The 19,781-nt window shown below is 52.9% G+C and overlaps 1 protein-coding gene across 5 annotated transcripts in view; it reads left to right on the top strand.

Moving 5' to 3' along the window:
• Positions 1-19,781, top strand: part of ABCG1 (ATP binding cassette subfamily G member 1) — a 79,980-nt gene that overhangs the window by 14,807 nt on the left and 45,392 nt on the right. For 3 of the 5 annotated variants that reach the window (XM_074349964.1, XM_074349873.1, XM_074349823.1), the window contains exons 1-2: positions 8-200; positions 6,665-6,908. In XM_074349964.1, the coding sequence (XP_074206065.1) occupies positions 159-200; positions 6,665-6,908 (286 nt within the window). In that variant the 5' untranslated portion in view covers positions 8-158. Of the gene's footprint in view, positions 1-6; positions 201-6,664; positions 6,909-19,781 lie in introns of those variants that run through there. The other 2 variants (XM_074349983.1, XM_074349922.1) reach the window with 2 other exon arrangements.

The following is a 19,781-nucleotide window of genomic DNA, read 5'->3' as shown; positions in this document are numbered from 1 at the left end:
GGGCCGCGGCCCCAGCAGCAAGCGGAGACCAAGCCGGACCCCGCGCGGCGCGCAGCAGCGGAGTCTGGGGCGATCGCAGCCTAGTGCCCGGCGCCCGTGCCCGCCGCCCGCAACCTCGTCCCCGCCGCCGCCGCCGCCGCCGCCGCCGCCCCCGGGGCATGGCCTGTCTGATGGCCGCTTTCTCGGTCGGCACCGCCATGGTGAGTGAGCGCATCCTTCGTTCTCGGGGCTTGGTTCTGTTCTCCAGGAGAACAAGAAACGCACAAAGACCCTCACCCGCACTCTGACACCGGCCCCTAGTCCCGGGGAGGCGCCCAACTCCCGTCACCCCCAATCCTGGCCACTGGGAGCCTCGGGATGCTCCTTGCGGCCGAGGATTCGGGGAATGCGGAGGGGCCAGGAGAGGGTGAGAGGAGGCCAGCAGCCCCACAAGTGGACAGATGGCCTTGACCTCGTCCACCTCCCGGTGAAGGGCCTGGGGCCTAGAGACCTGGAGTGCGCTGGGGCGGGGCGGCAGCCTGGGCCAGAGGGAAAGGGGGTCCGATCCCTCTGCCGGCGCGCGCGGGCGGAGCCTGGGGACCGGGAGCTTCTCGGGCTCCTCTCCCGAGCGCCAGCACGGTCTGGGGGAACAAAAGAGGGAGGTGATCCTTAGAGCCGGAGCCTGTGCTGCCCCTGCGCTCCCCGGGACAGCCTCTCCCGGACCTGCCCAGGAGAGGGCAGAGGAATCTCCGGAAGGCAGTTGAGGGTCGAGCCTGGATACCTCCGGCCACATTTCTGCACCCCGGAGAGAGACAGGGGTGGGGACAGGCACGCATCTCACTTTTCCCAAGGGTACCAGCTCCCTATGGGGGACCAGCGGGTGCCAGCGAATTCATTGCTAGACACAGTTAGAGCAAGTGCCATTCCCAGGGGTGGTCAGTAGTCTCCTCTTGCTCCTTTGAAATATCTCCGTAAACTCACATTAGGAAAAAAGAAAAAAAAAAAAAAACTAACCATTGACTCACCCATCCTAGGGTCTTTCATTTCTATGCCTAGCACGCGGACAGTGCAGTTAGGTACTTCTGCACTGATTTCAGGTCATCCAAAGTACAAATAGAAAGTATTCGGTATTCTAACCCCTTTTCTATCGATTGTCTATGTATTTACTATCTTGCTAGTTACTTCCCATGAGCTGTAACCCCACAGTGCACAGCACGCACCGGTTTCCACCCCCACCCCTCGCCTTTATTTCATTTTTAGCATCCTGTATTTGAAGTCAGCAGGGCTCAGCAGGATTTGACCGACAGTTACCTCTTGCCTTGAGCTCAAGAAAAAAAAAAAGTAGCCGGGTTTCTGCGCATGCTCTGTTCTGACAACTGCATCCTATGATTCCAAACAGGTTACTGTAGAACATACCGAGCCTCGCCAGCTCATTATATAATGATTCTGTGTAAACCGATAGAACGGGGTCAGAGACACGTTAAGGAGGTGGGTAGAAAAGGGAAGAGCCCGGGGCAGGAGACCCACAGGCCGGGTCCCACCTCTGAGCACACTGTGCCTTTATTCCCCAGCTTCTCACATATAAAAGGAATCAAAAAATGAAAAGGGCAAGCCCTCCTCATGATATTTGCTTTCATCAGGTTGAATGTTGGGGAGCACTTGGCCATTCTTCATTTAACATATCTCTTTGATGTCCCTAAATTATGGTGATAATGGAAAATTAAGGGGATTGCTGTTGTCAGTTGTGGGTAAAGAGTTTCAGGTCTGACAGATTAACTGTTGAAGCCTCTCAAAGCTGCAGAAGCGGCTCATACACGTCGGGAAATAATAAATCAGAATGTTTTAAGGTACAGGCGTTTTTATATTAAGATTTTTGTATGTTATGTTATAGTCTGATATAGCCCCAGAGTGCAAGTATTTTGTCTGTTTAGAGATGCTAATGGCTGGGCTCTTCCCAGCCCCCCCACCAAGGGGGTGTTGTTTTGTGTGAAACTCACTTTCCTCCCTGAAAACCTTGTGCTTTTTTTTTTTTTTTTTTAATTTAAAAAATTCTACCCAAGTCATCAACAAAGAGCCCTTAGGAGGTCCCCTGGATCCTGGGCTTCGAGTGGGGTCTAGTCCGGGGCTGGCTGTGCCAGGCGTGAGTCTGGGGAGGATGCCTTGGAGGATGGAACAAGCACCCACTTGGTGTGCTGGAGTCCCTGAGCCGGGCTGGGAGGGGCGGGCACAGGCTCCCAGTGGGGTAGTGGTATTTGAGGCTGTTTGGAGTGAGATTTTCGGTGATGATAAGGCTGGCATTCTGAGTGACCATACAAGTGGCATCTTCCCTTTGCTTAGTTAGGGGCATGGCATTCGGGCTCTTTTCCCTAAGGCAGTGGCCTTGAGGATTCTGGACCAGCACGTCTTTCTCTCATGTGCCCAGGAAGGGGTCTGCTCTCCAAGTGCAGTCTGCTGGTCTGGGTGGACACCGAGGCAGGCAGCAAGGAGAGAAGTGAGAGACAGTGCAGACCAGTGCCCTTCCCCTTCCTCCCTTCCCTAAGATGCTGTGGGGGCAGGGGGACTTACTGCCTCTAACCTGCTTCCCTGGGTAAAGAGAGTGAACCAGCCTCACAATGCCTGGGGGCTTGCTGACTGTTAGAGACCCTCCCCAGCTAAACAGGCATCTCGTTAAACTAGCATTCAAATTAGAATCAGTGCCTCAGCCATGGCAGGCAGGAACAGTCCAAATGGGGTCTCCTTGGCATTCAGCACCTGTGAACGGACACACTATTATTTACCACTTATTACGCAGCACCAATTGTGTGGGGTGGGAAGGTCAAAGACAGTGCTTCGGGTAAGACAGGGACGCACGCAGCGAAAGGGAACGGGGAATGAATGGGGAGAGAGGATGTACTTGTTTCATTTTTAATGAGCTCAGGAGGCTGAGGAGGAGCTAGCTGTAACCTACATCGCTGGGCTCTCCTCTGAGGACGTATTTCCAGAGAGCTGGTCTATTTTGGAGTGACAGCCACTGCCTCCCATCACCCAGTATTTCAGAATTTTATTAATTGGACACCCATGGAGGAAAGGTGGATGATGGCTGGCACTGCTTTGGTGTTGATTTCTTTGGGGGTGGGGTTGTGTGGTTTCCTCAGTTTCTTGTGGATTTCCTTGTAACAGACAGGGGCTGGGATGACGCAGGGTCAAGTCCAACTTGCCCGTAGAAAGCTAAGCAGCATTCAGGTGCTGTTAGGGACGCTGGCTGGGAGGACCCATGCAGAGCCCGACTCCAGGTTGGCTACTCATTCATGGTGGGGTGGGGCAGGGGAGGTGGTCTCTCCGTGAAATGATGGGAGATGGTGACCCCCCCAGAGAGCTGTGCAGAGAGTGAGAGGAGTGATCTCTGCAACCTGGAGTTTAATGGGCACATTGTAATCGCTGAGTCAATAGTTGCTATTGTTTATAACCACTTAACTACTATGCGGGAGATGTTATAATTTAAAACTTTAAATGGTGAGTGAGTACTTGCCCCTGGCTGCTCTCTCTCACTCGCAAATCAGTGTACTCAACCAGCTTTGTCCTGCTGGCCCACCTGCCTTGTCTCCTTTCCCGCTGCCCCAGCTGGTTAGGGCCACTCACCCTAGGCTCTGCACGATGCTGCAGGAGACGGTTCTCAGCTCGTGTTCTGCTCTGTTGCTTCCGCCTTGAGATCCCTCAGTGACACCCCCATGCAGAGACCTCTAGATAAAGTACAAAACCTGTAACAATATTGCAAGCCCACCACCGTGTGGACCTCGTCTTACTCCACGGCCCCAAATAGGAGCTCCAGCCCCTGAATTTCTCCCAGATCTCCAGGTGTTCCACTCCTTCTGGCTGCCTGGCCTTTGCACATACTGTTCCCTGGAAGGGAGCATCGTGAACCGGCACCCTTCCCCCCACCTCAGCTGGCTAAGCTCAGCTTATGTTTCATTTCCTCAGAGACACTTTGTGCCCCAACCAGGACCTGTGGGCTTCGTTGTCCTTTGTGGGTTCCAGCATCCTCTCCTTCTATGTCTTGCCCCTCGGTATGGAGATGATCTGGACCCAATCTTGGACATGAGCTTGCTGAGGTCACAAGCCATGTCTGTCTGTTGATGGCTGATCCCCAGGACTTGATCTGGAGAAGTGAGTGAGAGAATAGATAGGCGAGGAGTCTAGAGTCAGACCCTCATCGTAATCCAGGCCGGCATCTGCTCCAGTTGGCGGTGGAGTGATGGTTGTTCGTCCTGGCAGTGTGCATGTGGGTTTCATCCAAGTGAAAAGACTCGCCCTACCTCTGGGCTTTCCCAGGGGTCGACACCTGTGCTGGGTGCAGAGGAGGGGATGGATGATCCATGGCTCCTGGAATGCTGGGTGGGGGTGATGGGGCGCCCCTCCCGGAGGGGGGTTGCTGGAAACTCCCCGCCCCTAACTGAACACACACAGGGATGGGGACCCCCGGTGTGAGAGCCAAGTCTGCCAGCAGGACGTGGGTCTGGAAGCAGACGTCTAGCCTTTCCACGTGGGTGGCAAGGTGGGGTGAGGATGGACTTTGGGGACCAGGGTCTCTCCATTAACCCCCACCAAAGCCAGGATTTGGTGCTTGCAGGCCTTTAATGGAGTCAAAATGGGTTATAAAAGCTGGGACAGCAGCACGTGCCCCCAAAGGGCATGATCGGTGGGCAAAGGGACGGCATTCGGTGCTGCTATGGGTGCCGGAGCTGAAGGGGCATGTTCTTTCCCAACGGGCCAAGCCCAGAGCGCGCTGAGCTAAGGCGGGGTGTCCTCTTGTTCCTGCGATAAGCCCCACCCAGAGGGCTCGGGGCAAGCAGGGCTGCCGAGGCGACGTCCTGCGGGGCCCTCCTGGGAGCGGCAGAGGCCCTTTCTCAGCCTGGCTCTGAGGAGTCCCGTCCTCAGACCAACGCAAACCTCCCCGGCTGTGTAGGGGATGCACGAACCTACTCATGTTTGCGTTTGAAGCATCTCACGTGCTCAGTGCCAGAGGCAAACCAGGATTAATTTTGTCAGAGTTTTACTCAGCACTTTAATTTTAATCCACAGAATAGTATAGTGGATGAGCTAAGTTTTGATCTGGTTAAGCTTTTCCGAGGTAGGCGATGCCTCGGAGGGGTGTGTGTGTGTGTGTGTGTGTGTGAGTGACGTGTCTTTTTCTTCAACAGCAAAGCAGCATTTTCAAACATCACGAGAAAGAGAAAACCCTGGGCCCACGTCTCCCCATCCCGTTATTTGTGCTTTAAATATTCGAAGCCCCCAAGATTTCTGAGCCCTTAAATGCCGTGATGGAAATATGCCCGCTTGCCAGCGACGCCGTCACGCACCCCCAAGAGGACATTCTAACCGGGGATGGGCTTGTTCGGTCGCCAGAGTTGCTGGGGTTTGTAAGGATATTTACAGATGGTCCACGCTCTGGTTTTGTTTTCCATTTTTTTACTAGAAATAATGACAATCCAAAAGCCATCCTCTTTAAAGAAATACCTAACAGACCTACAGAAAAAAATAGCAGCAAGATGCAGTTCCTCCTCAGAACAAATAGCACCCTGGCCGAGTGTCCTGGCCCCACGGCCGTCAGAAGGGCCTGAGCTATCTAAGGCGGTTGTCGACGGGCTCCCCCGTCAGGCCGGCTGCCTTCGACAGGGGGGAGAAGCCTCACCGAAGGCCCATGGTTGGGCACTGTCGAACGTCCTCTCTTGATTTAAGAGACAGCTAGAAAAAGCGCAGCATAGCGTTAGTCCACCCCAGGGCTCTCCTGCGCTCTGGGGTGCCTGGGGCGTGTTGATTCGTCCAGTGAGATCAAGCCATTAGAAAAAGATGTTCCTTTCTTTGCATAAACGCTTTTGGTTCTTGGCACGTCTGTAACAGTTCACTTGCCTCCCAGTGAAAGCTTGAAAAACCAACGTGGCTATGTATCAAATACCCTGGTGGTGGGGGTGGAAGAGGCACCCACCTCTCTCTTAAGATGACATGTTCTGGGATCCCTTCTGCTCCTCATGTGGTCACAGGGCTCAGAGCAGCTTCCTTAACATAGTCTGGGCCTCAGTTTCCTTATCTGTATCATAGAGAAAAACAAAATCAGCCTTTCTGACTTCTCAGCGCTATTATGAAGCTACAGTGAGAGAGGAGAAGTGTAAGGGGCTTGCAGAACTTACAAGGAAAACACCAAGGCTGCCTCCCACAGACCCTGGCGCTGCAGGGGGCGCCCCTGCTCCTGAGGCGCGTTTACGAGGTCCCGGGAGGAAGGCACTAGAAGACCTCATTTTACATAAAGTTTTTCCAATTATGCATTTCTTAGCAGCCTCATGCATCTTTATGGTTTTTTTTAATGAGTGGACCGTAAATAGATAATTTTTGTATGGTGACCAGTGTTTCATTCTTTGAGACAACTGGTTTATTTATTATAGTTTTGGAATTAGATTTTATGATTCCTAAATAAGATGGTAGAGCAGTTTGACATTTTGTCTTTAGCATGATTTTAGGAGAAGAAAAAGTGAGGGCTGGAGGTGAGGACTTCCTCCAGGTGAGCATCCTTTCTGTCAAGCCGAGGGCTCTGTGTCGTGTAAGGGCTGTTGCTCTGACTGACGCATGGCCCTGAGCCTACTGGCAAGTCCCTTGTGTCCTTCCCTTGGGGTAACTCGCAGCCTCTCTTGGGGCTTCCTCCCCTTCTTTCTAGAACGCCAGCGGTTACTCTGCAGCCATGACCGAGCCCAAGTCGGTGTGCGTCTCGGTGGACGAGGTGGTCTCCAGCAACATGGATGTCGCCGAGACGGAGCTGCTGAATGGGCACCTTAAGAAAGTGGACAACAACCTCACAGAGGCCCAGCGCCTTTCCTCCTTGCCGCGGAGGGCGGCCGTCAACATCGAATTCAAGGATCTTTCCTACTCAGTCCCAGAAGGACCCTGGTGGAGGAAGAAAGGTAGGGAGGGGGCTGCTGTGGGTGTTCAGAGGTGGGAGGAGCCTGCGAAGGGAGAAACGTGTTATTTGGGGAGACCTGGGTCCGGAAGTTGGGAGGCTGAGTCTCAGGGCTCAGCTGTGGTCAGTTTATTTTGTTGCCTCAGGCTCAGGTTTTTCCCTTACCTAGAATTTGAACAGGTCGGATTAGATGACTCAAGATTCACAGTGGATCTTTTTTATTTTTATTATAATGTATAGTTGATTGACAATGTTGTGTTAGTTTCTGGTGTACAGCAAAAGTTATTTACATATATATATATATATACACACACATATACTCCTTTTCATATTCTTTTCCATTGTAGATTATTACAGATACTGAATATAGTTCCCTGTGCTGCACAGCAGGTGTCTGTTGTTTATCTACTTTATATATAGTAGTGTGTACCTGTTAATCCCAAACTCCTAATTTATCCCTCCCCCTCTTTCTCCTTCAGTAACCGTAAGTTTGTTTTCTTTGTCTGTGAGTCACACAGTGGTTCTTAACCTCCGATATGATCACAAAGTTTGACCAGGGTCCCTGTGTGCCAGTTTCCGGTCTGCACTTGGAGGGTCCTCTTTACGGGATGCTGCTTATGTTGGCCTTTCAAGATGGGACCATTGGTTTTAAATACTTTAATTCTGAGCCAAATGGAAGACAGATGCTTCCTCCCAAGCTTGAAGTGTTAAAAAGTAGCCAGTGACCTAGAGTGATCTCTCTGGAAACTAGCCTTGTGTGTTTAAGGGCCTCGAAAGGACTCACGGGGTGTGCTGGTGGGCTATCAATAAAAGCAGAAGAGGTGGAGAGGAAGGGACTCGGGAGCTCTTGGGACAGCCGCATGCACGCGGGAGCCTGCCGCCAGCCTGCTGCGTGTTGGCAGGAACTGATGACTGACGGATTTGGAGTGTTCTCAGCAACCTGGATGCACCTTTTTCAGCTCTTGATTTTCAGAGTGTGTAGAGTTAAAGCCTCCTTGTGTTAGTATTTCCGTTTCGAGCTTGACCAACTTCCTCCTGTGGACCTCACTCTTCACACGCACCCCCACCCCTGCTCCACGCACCCACCAGCTGTCCGTCTTTTGGGAGGCAGGTACCGACTGGAAGAGACACGTTAGACATCACCCAGGAACAATGGTCCTTAGTTTCCAATGAATCACTTAAAACAACTTGAAAATCTATGAGGAATTTGGAACAAAATGACTCAGGTACCACCGGAATATTTTAATTGTTTAGGATTCAAATCCAGATTCAATCCATCTTTCTTTTTGAAGAAGATCCACCAAGAGGCACCTTTTTACTTTTCATTTTTCTGTTCCCTATCGCCTACATTTTGTTTCCTACCCTCCTGGAGTGAAGCTTTAGAGACGGTTGGTGTGGGCAGCTCTGGAATTCCTTGTAACCATGATTTTAGAACTGGTCCCTAGGACCCCCGAGCCACGTTGGTTGTTGGATGGCTTTATATCTGTCTGCACACCAGGAACAGATCCCAAACCTTCTCAGTGGCTGGCAGGATAGCACTGTTATCTGCGACTTACGTTTTCAGAGTGTGCCAGCCTGTTTTGTTAAGAAAGAAATTCTGTGATAGGCTCAGGGTTGGGCCTGTTTGTCTGAGCCTATTGAAATTCCGACCTAGGGTTACAGCTTTTCCTTCTCAACTTGAACAAATATTTTACTGAAAAAAAATGCACCGAGTGACCAGGAAGGCCTTATGAGGTTTTGCCTTGATCTGTCTCTGTTGACAGCAAACCCATGGGCAACACGGGTAAGTTTCTGCCCACGTGTCACATGTGGCCTTAGAAACGTGGTCATGATATTGGAAACACTTGGATGTGTATCCTCTAAAGTGAAGACAGCTTGCCACGCAGAAATGCAAACATCTCTAAACTGTGGCGGAATCTTGCTTTGAAATCCAACACGGCAGGTGCTCACCCAGTGCTGGTGAGTGAAGAGTCTTCCCTGGTCAGGTGTGCAGCTTGCCCACCCTGGGTTCTCTGAATGTTAGAACTGGTCACACTAATTGTCAAAGTGGGCCCTCGGTGCTGGCCTCTTCGTTAGCGGAGGAGAGGCCACCGCCATCCATCCCCGGTGGCCTCCTGGGAGCCCCGCCCGCCTGCTGCCGGATAGACACTTGCCCTGCAGTAACCTGTGTGGGCTCAGGCGGGGAGCAGTAGGAAGTGGGCCCCAGGCACCTGCCTGTGAGTCAGAGGTGGCTGCAGCCGGAGGGAGAGGCGGGCACCATCGGTCTGGAGTGTCCGGTCGCTGGTTTCCCAACCCGCCAGGCCTGACTTCTCTGTTGGGCTTCCTTCCCCAGCGCCCCGCCCAGAGGCAGCGCCTGTGTCCACCTCCCTCTCCCTGCCCCTCTTCCCGCCGGGCCCCGATGTTACCTTTGTTCTTGGTGCCCCGCGGTTCAGGACTTAGATGGGGCTTCAGTCCCGCGTACACTTAGGGTGGGAGATACCTGTCCACCTTCTCACGGAATAGAAAGGGAGCTGAGTGTTAAGGGCTTGTCGGGACCCTGAGCTGTGATGATGGTGTCCAAGCCCGCTGTCCGGCTTGGAGCCCGTGCCCCGCCTGGTGCCGGGCCTCGGGGTGCGGGGTTCCCGCAGCCGCGGGGAAGTGGGGCTCCTTCTCCAGGCTTGGGTCCCACAGGGCCCGTCTGCCGTGCTGCCGGCCTGGCAAGCATTTCCCTTTTCTCTCGGTGGCAGTTTTATATCTGGCGTCAGCTCTGTGTGACGCCAGGTGTGACCAGCCTTTGTGGCAGGAGCTTTTTCTCTTACTTCTCTTACCGTGTTGTCCTTCTCTCTGGATGGAGTCGATTGGTTTTAATTCTTGAAAAATTCAGCGGTGCCTGCGGAGCTCGTGGCAACGATCTCGCTGGGCTTGGACTCGTCGGGGAGGCAGAGGCACCTGAGAACGCGAGAGCTGGGGGTTTCCAGAGCGTCCGGTTGTACAATGAAGGACTCAGGAGCCCGAGGGCTGCAGTGACCTGCTCAAGGTCAGAGCCAAGGCTGGGGCCCGGCCGTCGGGCTCCTGGTCCATCACAGAGACCCTGGGCCACTCCAGTACAGTCCAGGGAAGACTCTTCCTCCCAGAGTAAGTTGCAGCCGCATCAAGTCCACATAGGATGCTGCAGCAAAGCTTGGCCCTGGGATTGGAACAGTATTACACCCTCCCGCACAATTATTTCAAAGAAAGAAGATGGAGAAAGAGAGCTTCGTAATCCTTAGAAGAAAGGCCATGAGTGAATCCATAGCAGTATTTTTTTTTTATTGGAGGAACTGGGGATCGAACCCAGGACCTCGTGCATGCTAGGCACGTGCTCTACCGCTGAGCTCCACCCTCCCCCACAGCAATATTTTTAAGAAGGAGATGTCAGGCATTGCATCTTTAAGATTCTTGAGCTTGAGGATTGCCAGGCATTGAATACGGTGTTTACAAGAAAACATCTTGTATTTTCAATTGTAGTTACGTTTTCACCGTATGATTAATGATGTCTTTGGAGCAAAAAAAAGAGGCCGTGTAATAGATTCCTAGCAGAGAACACAGCTGTGAGAGGGACCGTCCTCGGGGGAGGAAGCGCACCCCACGGGTAATTCCATGGGCTTCTGACACGGTGATTACCTTCCCTCAAGGAATTCACTCACGTAGCGTTGGCTGATGGGACAAATGATTTGGAACAATATGGCCCTTGGTGTCGTCACACCAACTATTGTGTCCAGGGACTTCGGGAACAATGCAGTTTAATTGTCCTCGCTCAGCCCCGTGTGACAGACTTCTGAGAGCAGCCTCTGCTTCCTGTAAGGCAGGCCCTGCGCTGGGTCCTTTGGTCCACTGGGCTCAGAGACCAATTCCGTCCTTTCAACATGTGGGGTACATGAGGTTCAGAGACTGTACCCCAGGTCCTAGGAGCAGAGGAGGCGAAGGGGAAAGCAGGCCTGAAGCTAAGACCCAACAGGACATCTAGTGGCACACCACTGGGCCACCCTGGCACCTGGGCCTCACCCCCATTTACAAAGCCACTGGGGGGCACCTTGACTGCCAACTCTGACTTCTTTTCCCTTTAACTGGCCTGCTTGGATGCCAGTCACCTCTGTCTTCCATGGGGACCCATAAGGAGGTGCCCTGGTCCTTTGGAGAGCTTAGTGTCCACCCCTCACCAGGGAGGGCAGGCTGTTGCGTGGTGTGCTACACACACACAGGCGATTCCTAGGCATTAAATACCCCTCCGAAGGTGGCCTGTGAGTTGAGAACAAAAGTAATCCAAGCTGGGGCTTTGCAGTTTTCTTTACCCCTCGTCAGCCAGGCTGTTGTCTCAACACGGCAGCACTCGGACGGAGCAAGACAGCACCCCCTGCTCTGCAAGCAGACCCGGCAGCACCCTCGCCAAGCGCCAGGACGGGGTTGGACATCCTGGGTGGCTCCTCGTCGGATTATCTGTATTGGTTTGCTTCTGAGCTATCAAACTGTGTTTGCACACCCTTCTCAAATTGAAGTTTGCTTTCTCTTAATTTCCAGAGCGATTTCACAAGGCCGGCCAGCAATGACAGGCTGGCTCAAATGAGAAGAATGTACCATTAAAATCCCTTTCAGGAATTCCGTTAAGAGAAGATTGGCTTCCAACCAAGCCCTGGGTGACTTGCTCTAACAGGCTGGGACAGGGATGGGAAGGGAAGGCTGGTTAAAGGAAGACTGGAGAAGGAAGTCTTAAAGGAAGCAGGGCGGGCTGCTCCGGTGCGAAGGCGGATCTGTATTTCCCTAGCACGAGTGAATGACTTTTGTGCTCCTGGGGGCCCCTCATGTGAAGGTGGGTTTTCTTTGTGGTGCAAAAGGAAATTGCTTTTAATACTCTGTCTTTGTCTTTATTTGAGGCTGTGGCTGGTCCTTCAGTGCTTTGTGGCGAACATGAGCTCTGCTTGCAAGGCTCTGTGCTTGAGTGAAGCTAGGGCGTCACACAGGGAGCCCCATGACCCAGGTCGCCAGATGGCTGGAGAGCTCCTCCCTTCCCCTCTGGGGCCAGTTCTCAGGTTCGCGGTGGCTCCCTGGGGCAGGAGGCAGGTCACCCACTCAGGCCCCTTTGGTGATGAGGTCTTCTGGAATAGTTCTGATCCTCTGCCTTTCGGGCCCCGAAAGAGGCTTTGAAAAACTGTGGAGGATGGGCGGACTCTCACGACAGATGAATGCAGCGTGACCACATACAAAACCAAAAGGGTCTGCTAGTTCACAGGCAGAACTTTAATATCCGAGGGGTCTCAGCTCCCCTTCTCCAGCCAGCACATCCTACCCACCTTGGAGCCCTCTGTGTGGAAGCCAAGCCATCATCATCTGGGACCTGGAATCAGAGGTGCAGGGTCCAGGTGTGGCGCCGGCAGGCTGGGCAGCCCTGGTAGACACGGCACAGGCAGCCGCGCCAATCTTGGCATTGAAGTCTCCTCTTCTTTGCTTCAATGTTGGGCCACCTCCGTCACCTTCCGATTGGCAGTCTCCATACTCGGGCACACTGATACTCTACCATTTTTCTGGAGAGTGTGCCTGGCCATCTGGTCTCCTCAATGTGACTTTGCAGGACTGTGCTCTGCTCAGTGGTGAGTTCGTGTCACGGTGTCACTTTTTAGGACATTCTTACCACACTCATTTTCATCTGCTGGGTGGGTGCCCTCCTGCCTTCCGTTAACACCCCAAATATGCTCATGACTTGAAAATCCCACATGCTTGAATGAATGTCCTCTCTTATAAACCAGAATCTAATCGGCCAAGGCCAAGAAATAACCCACGGTGACATTTTGCTGAACATGAAACCATTTCTTTTGTTTATAAATTGGCAGAAGAAAATGTTTAGTAACCAGACACCTGCTCTCTTTGAGTTCAGTTCTAGAATCAACAGATTGGCTTATTTAAGGAACAAAGGTAACCACATGGGTCAGATTAAAATCATTTAGAAAGACTGCATGGGACAAACGCGGGGTCTGTAGGATGGAGGTGCATTTCCCTATGAAACCTAAGTCGATGAAGTTCCAAAACCTTCATAGGAAAGCTTGCTGTCATATAAAATCTATCTCGTACTTAAAAAAAAAAAAAAAAAAAAACTCCAAACCAAAACTAAACTAAACTAAACTAAACTAAAATCTATCTGGCACTGAGTGATTTTGTCCACAATTTGAGAAGAGGCACCAGGAGGAGCTTTCAGAGTCGAGGACGGAGGCTGCTGAGCGGGCAGCAGCCCAGCCTGGACCACAGCCACCAGCTTTACTTCCCACTTTGTCAGCTGTGTTGTTGTTCATCACCTTTGTGCTGTGGGATAAGCGGCATTCAGTGTCAAAATTAAGACATGCCAGAGTGACTTCATGACTGCGATTATGTCCAACTGAGACCTACATTTAGAGAATCTTGGAGCCCAAAGGGGCCTGGGAGCTCCCGCGCCTGACCTCTCACCCATGGAGCCATCCCTCTTGCCCCATCCCAACCACAGGTGGCCAGCCTCTGTCTGACCACTTCCAGCAACTCCCCACGTGGCCAGGTCCTTGTTTGCACAACTCTAATTCTTAGAAAAGGCTTCTTTTGAGCTGAAATCTGAATTCTAGTCATGTTCATTTGTTGATCCAAGCTCTGCTTTGCGGAGAACCCATGTACGCTTGCTATACTCTTGGTTCTTGGAAATGAGCTCACGCGTTGGAAGGAAAAACGCTTAACCAGGTACAAAACAGCAACCTGGTGCCTCAGGACCCAGGGATCCCTGGAAAGGAGGAAAGAGCCGTGGCTCTTGGGGGAAATGAGGCTGGAGTCCTGCTTTGGGAGTAGGTACTGCCGAGGCATCCATGGGGGCAGGGCAGCAAGCAGGATCCCCTGCTGGAATGTTCTTACTCTCGGCTGTAAACTGTCAAGGGTGGAGATCAGTGGAAGAGCAGGGTACAAGTCACTCTTTCTGTTTCTTTTACTGTCATAAGGCAAAAGTCCCTTGCCTGGATATCTCAACCACCAATCTTGAAAGTGAATCTTTTAGGAGTTTTATGGGGGACTTCTCAGTTGTTATTTCTTCCTTCCCACTTTTTGGGGAGCAGTGGTTATTTTTTAATTAAAAATACCTGTTTACTGAGAAAATGCTGTTTGCTTTGGCACATGGCATCAGTAAGTACTCATGGGAAAGCCACGGGGCATTGTCAGCATGGCCCTCACACAGGAGGGAAGGGGGGCTAGAGGGAGGCAGCCCTCGGATTCTGGATTAGACCTCAAGCCTTAACCACCTGCCTCTCAACCAGATGCGTTCTGAACTCTTCCCCCTTTGTCATTTCGCAGGCCCCCCCCAAGATGAGCTGTTTTTCTCATCTCTTTTTCACCCATGACATACACAACCCCAGATGGAGATACCACAAAAGCCTCCCCACCTCCTGAGGAAGTGGGCACCCAGATTTCCTTCATGGGCTGGGCTGGGGGCAGTGTTGGTCTGCATCCTGGATCAGAACTCCGTCCACCTGGCTGGGGACTGTGCCGGGAACCTCTGCTTGTCCTCACCCTCTAGGACGGAGTAATCGGGCCCCGGTCCTCCACCCCCACCGAAGTTCCTTCCAAGGGCGATGAGCCTGGCTGGTCTCCAAGGGGCGAATTCATTCTGGCCAATTTTCACCTGCATGCTCTTGGGTAGGTGGGGCTTTGGCCGGTCGACTGAGACGGGGCTCTTCCGCCGGCTTTAAATGTGGAGTAAAATCCATCTCTTATCTTGGCTCGTGCGGATGCTGACCCTGCAGGCCTGGGGCCCAGGGTGACGTCTGCGCTGTCCCCGCCGGGCGGCTGGGGCGCACCTTCTCTCAGAGGTAGAGCTGGCTGCGTGTCTGGCGGAGGCTTCCTGGAGGTTCCCGTGTTTCTCGGCAGCCCTAAACTCTGAATGGTTGGAGGAGATGAGCACCGCGGGGCTGGGCTCCTCCCGCGCGTAGGTGCGAGCCCCGCAGGTGAGCCCTGCTGCGCGTGCGCAGTGGCCGCCGCCCGCCGCCGCCGCCGCCCGCGCCGGGGTTACTCCCGGTCAATGCTCGCGGGTAACCTCGGCGGCGCCGCGCGATTGGCTGCGCGCGGGGCGCTGTTGCTAAGCGTGCGTGGAGGATGCCGAGCTCCCGGTCCGGATGCTGCGGCCTCTGCCGGCGGGTGGGGGCCTCCGCCTCCCTCGGTGTGCGGCTGTCCTGTGCACATCGGACCCCTGGGCGTTCAAACCCCACTGCGCCACCCCAGATCCGACCAACACCTGTGCCCAGAAAATGTGAGAACCTTTCCCACAGCCCAATTTTACCCTGGAGACGTCACTAAAATGCATCTGATGAATGGAGATTTTTTTCCCCAGATGATTATTATTTTGATGTCTGTCTAAGCGTAACTGGGAGCCTCCACTGGAGCAGGAAGAGCACGCGGATATCTAGCCAGGCTGTCCTCAGGAAAGCGGTGGCGTCCTGGGTGGCGTCTTCGTCCTTGTCGCTTCCCTCAGTAGCGGGGAGCGGGGCGGGCTTCGTGAATTTTCCAGATGTCTCTTTAAAGTGGAAGGTAGGGCCATCAGGTCAGATGCTCACGTTTTCTGCGAGACAAACAATATCTGAATCCTGGTAAAAACTTTGTTTTGCTTTGTTTAGTTTGTTTAGTTCAGTGGTTGAAGGAATGGGAGGGAGGGCCTCCTGGGTTGGGCCAAGCAGGTTGAGCTGTCACCGTTTAAACATGACCAGGGTGGCTTGTGGAATCCTGGAATTTCCCTTAGGAGTCTGAGTGGCAGGTCCAGTAAGTGGGCTGGAGCCCAGCGGGTCAGTCACGCTGGGAGCCTGCCGCCTCCTGCTCCCTGCTGACTCGCTCCAGCCCGGGTGTGTTAGGCAGGCTCCGGGAAATAACAGCTGAACTTCACGTGTGTTTTCTGTAGCATCCAGTACACGTTGTGTGTGTGTGTGAACCCACAAATGTGGTAATAAACATAAACATGATTTCTAGCAGCTGAGGCTCCAATCCAACCCCTCAAAGTCCTGGGACGCCTTGGTGGGATCGGAGGCACACTTTGCCCCTCCCTGGTGACCAAAGTCTTCTCTGGACACCAGGCTGGTCTAGTCCCTGTGGACTGAATTTTGGTGAGTTATGAAGCATTAAACACCATCACTCATACAGTTCCTGAACAAACCCAAGGAGCCCAAGAGCTAATGACTGTTCTCGTAGTCTCGGATTTTAGCTGGTTGCTCATTTGATTTTGTGATTGTGGAGTTGACATTTTTGTAAACCTACCTGGAGATGCTGGTTCTCGAATCTCCGAGACTCACCCACCTGCAGGTGGGATGCAGGAGGCAGGGATGGTGGTGAGTAGCTTTTGCACAATAAATTCCCTCCTGTGTGAAACCTTTCAGAAAAGGAGGAAAGGCACATTTCCGATGGCTGAGATGTTCCATCGCTACAAACAATAACAGTGCTTGTCTGCCAAGAACAGACTAGATACAAAAGCTGATTGAAAAGTCGGAAGCCCTTACGTTTAGTCTGACATTTCATCAGAGTCCCCCTTAAGATTTGCAAAGGAAGCTTGTGGGTTTCCTGTTTCTAAAGATCTGCATATCGGCCTGTCCAGAAAATGGTTATGTCCTGAATGGTATGAGAGGAAGCTGTCTAATCATGTGCTCCTTGTCACGGCCCCTGAGGGGTCACAGATGTGCCCTGTGCCCCAGTCCAAGCCGTTCCCCCTCCTCGTCTCTGATTCTTGTCTGGCTAAGAGAGGAGGACAACTGTCCTCTCGTCAGTTCCTCTCTTCGTAGGAGCGTCTGTGCCTCTTGGCTTCAGAATTGGATACGTCTCTATGATGTAAATCTCAAGGTGCTCAACCTGGCTGAAAGTCTCTCTGTGGGAGGGACTCCCTTCCTACCTGTGTCCCAGCCTCTCTTCTCCACAGTCACTCCTTGTGGGCCAGCAGGTGGCACTGCCTTCTGAGAAAGGGGTCTGCTCACTCAGTATCTGTGTGTTCTCTCTGGACCACGCCCTCTGCCCGGAACCCACCTTGCCTCCACAGGCAGGTGTCGGGGGAAGCCTGCCTTCGTTTGTGCTTATCTCTGGGGCCAGAGTCCTTCCTGGATACCTCCCTCCCCTCTGCCTACTACCATGGCACTCAGTGCACATGATTTTATGTTTTTCTTTCTCTGAGCCTCTAAATACGGGCTGTGTCAGTCACCTCCATCCCTGCCGCCCAGCCCCCGACCTCGTGCGGAGTCGGCACCCACTAAACATCTGCCAAATGACTGAGATAACAAAAGCCCAAACCACAGTTGAAGAGCCAGAGCCTGGAGGAGATAGCAGCGCTTTGCTCGTCCCTCACTGTGTCGAGCCCGTGCGCCACCTCTGAGTGACAGGTGGAAAGTGGCTTCTAAGGCCTGCTTCCTTGGGTCAGCCCAACCCCTAGCCTCAGCTGCCGCATCGTGGGCGGGCAGGCGGAGAGCCTGGATTCTGGGTCAGGTGGCCTGCTTTTGAATCTTGGCTTCACATGGTTTGGACCCTCGGTTTTCTCATCTGCAGAATGGGGCTGATACGAGTGCCAGTCTCAGACGGGCAGAGCGGGGCAGTGGCTGCGATCCGCTTACATCGGGGCCGGCACACAGTGGGGCTCAGATCTTTCTAGTGTGTGGGTCAAAGTTTGCTGAAGGGTTGGTTTTTGGGTTCTTGGCTTCATTAAGCATTTTACTTATAAATCATCATTATCATCCGTAACTTACCCAGTCTTCCCAGCATCCCCGTGGGGGGGTGGGTTCTTACCATTCCCCTGTGGCTCAGATCAGTGAAGTCCATCGTCCACTTGCCCAGACAGCACAGAAGTGCCGTCCCTTCCACAGAAACTGGGAATCTTTCGTCCAGATGCCCGGAGCTCCCAGCCCTCAGGCAGCCGGCAGTCTTCGAGTAGATGTTCTCTGAGAATTTCTATACCAATCTTTCTCTAAGGTGCCTTGGGTTTCCTGCTCACGGCAACAATTAGGACTGAATCAACCGAGTGTTTCAGACATGTGAACCCTTGCCTGTTGTTAGGACGTATGTGCCTCCATGGATTAGATAGGCAGAGGTTTCCTCTCTCTGGGAGGTCGTCAGGAACTTTAGGTCACTGACTGAGGAGTGTAGCTTCCTTGAGACATTTACATGGAAGCACCTACCCTTGTAAGTTACTGGGTGGAAATTTCCGCAGTTGGTACAAAGCTCTCAGCGACATCACACTTCAGAACTTGGCTCAAGAGTGAGGTTTGTGTAGGTCCCCCTAGGAGGGTGTGAGATTTTATCAGGCGCTGTGCATTTTTGTCAGGTGGCTAGATTTTCACACCTGAAAATTAAGGCTGTTGTGCCCACTGCTTGCAGTGGTGGCCGTGGGGGCATCGGCGGTGAGCCGCCGTCTCCGTGTGGCAGCGGCACGGCTGGCGCGCGAATGCTGTTCTTGGACTTGCAGATATTTAACGTGAAATCCCATTGGCTGTAGTTTCGTAGAAAAAGCATTTTCCTTCCTTTGCAGTAATTCTGAGTTAATGTGTGACAAGAAGGAGGTTATGATGAATTGAGTTACACTGGGGCTTAGTTAAAATTTTCTTTTTCCTCTGTTTAAGAAAATGATTCTCGGTCTGCACCTGTTAGCAACGTGCTCTCGGTGGAGAAGGGGCTGGGGTGGGAATACGGCCTCTGGAGTAAAGGAGTCTGGATTCAAAGCCTGGCCCCACCAGTCACTAGCTGGGCGGCTGGGGGAGGGCCTTAACCTCCCTGTGAAAAGGGAAGAACAATAACAAAACCCATTTTACTGGACCAGATAACTTGATAGATATGAAGCTCTGTGCCCGACACGTGGTGTCTAATAAATGTAGCTACAGTCCTTACGAAGGGTGTTACGTGTGATGTAATATAATAATAACAGCCTGGAGTCAATAGGATGGATCAGAGCCTTTGGTTCCCATTCTAAAAGTAATTTAGGGGTAAAATCTGAGGACTTAGAGGTAAAAGGAGTGCAGGGGGTAAAGGCAGGCCTAGCTCAGTGGTAGAGCGCATGCTTAGCATGCATGATGTCCTGGGTTCAATTCCCAGTACCTCCATTAAAAATTAAAAAAAAAAAAGAAAGAAATAAAAGGAGTGGATACTGCCCAGTTACAGTGCATGTTGACTTAGCTGAGCGATCCCTGGGCACAGGGGAGGAGGGGGAGGCATTTGGGACATTCTCAAGGTCACTGGGCTGTAAGTCTTGTGTTAGACGGAGGGTCCAGCCCCGTGTGCCCATCTTGGATGGCGAGGCTCCCCTAGGTAGAGGAGGAGGGCGGTGGTGGGACCTGCCTTGCCGTGCCCCCACCGCCTTGTCGGCCGTGGCCTCCACATCGTCAGGGGGAATTCCTGGCTTTGAGAAGTGTGAGCAGTAAGTGCAGATTTCCTGCGAGGGCCACTTGGACCCCGGGCTCCCGTTGAGCCTGACTGATCCCAGGCTCCTCCTCTCTGCCCTGCATCCTGTCAAAAGATCCCTTGACCTCCCAGATCCATGGGCGCTGTTAATGAGCTGGGAACGTTGAACTGTCTGCTTCTTTCACACTTGCGCCTTGGAGCGTTTTTCTCACCGAGAACAAGGCAGTGTCATGGGAGGGGATGTGATGAGCTTGGAGCCCTCAGGCAGGGCTCAGGCCTGGCCCAGATTCCACCTGCTGTGCATCTTCGGGGACGGCAGACGCCCGTGACAAGTGCACACCATGTCCGCTCACGCGAGATCGAGAAGGAGGCAGGCAGGCAGTGCAGGGCGAATCTGCTGCTCTGTGACTTTGTCGGCACTGTGGGGCGCGGGGAGTACCTGGGCAGACTCTCCAGAGGGAGTTGGGGACCACAGGTCTGGAATGGCCGGGAAGGAGCAGGTGGATGT

This window comes from Camelus bactrianus, chromosome 1 (assembly GCF_048773025.1).
Source record: "Camelus bactrianus isolate YW-2024 breed Bactrian camel chromosome 1, ASM4877302v1, whole genome shotgun sequence".
In the NCBI taxonomy this organism is placed as follows: domain Eukaryota; kingdom Metazoa; phylum Chordata; class Mammalia; order Artiodactyla; family Camelidae; genus Camelus; species Camelus bactrianus.
Note: the sequence above shows the minus strand (reverse complement) of the source record. Positions and strands in the feature narration are given on the sequence as shown.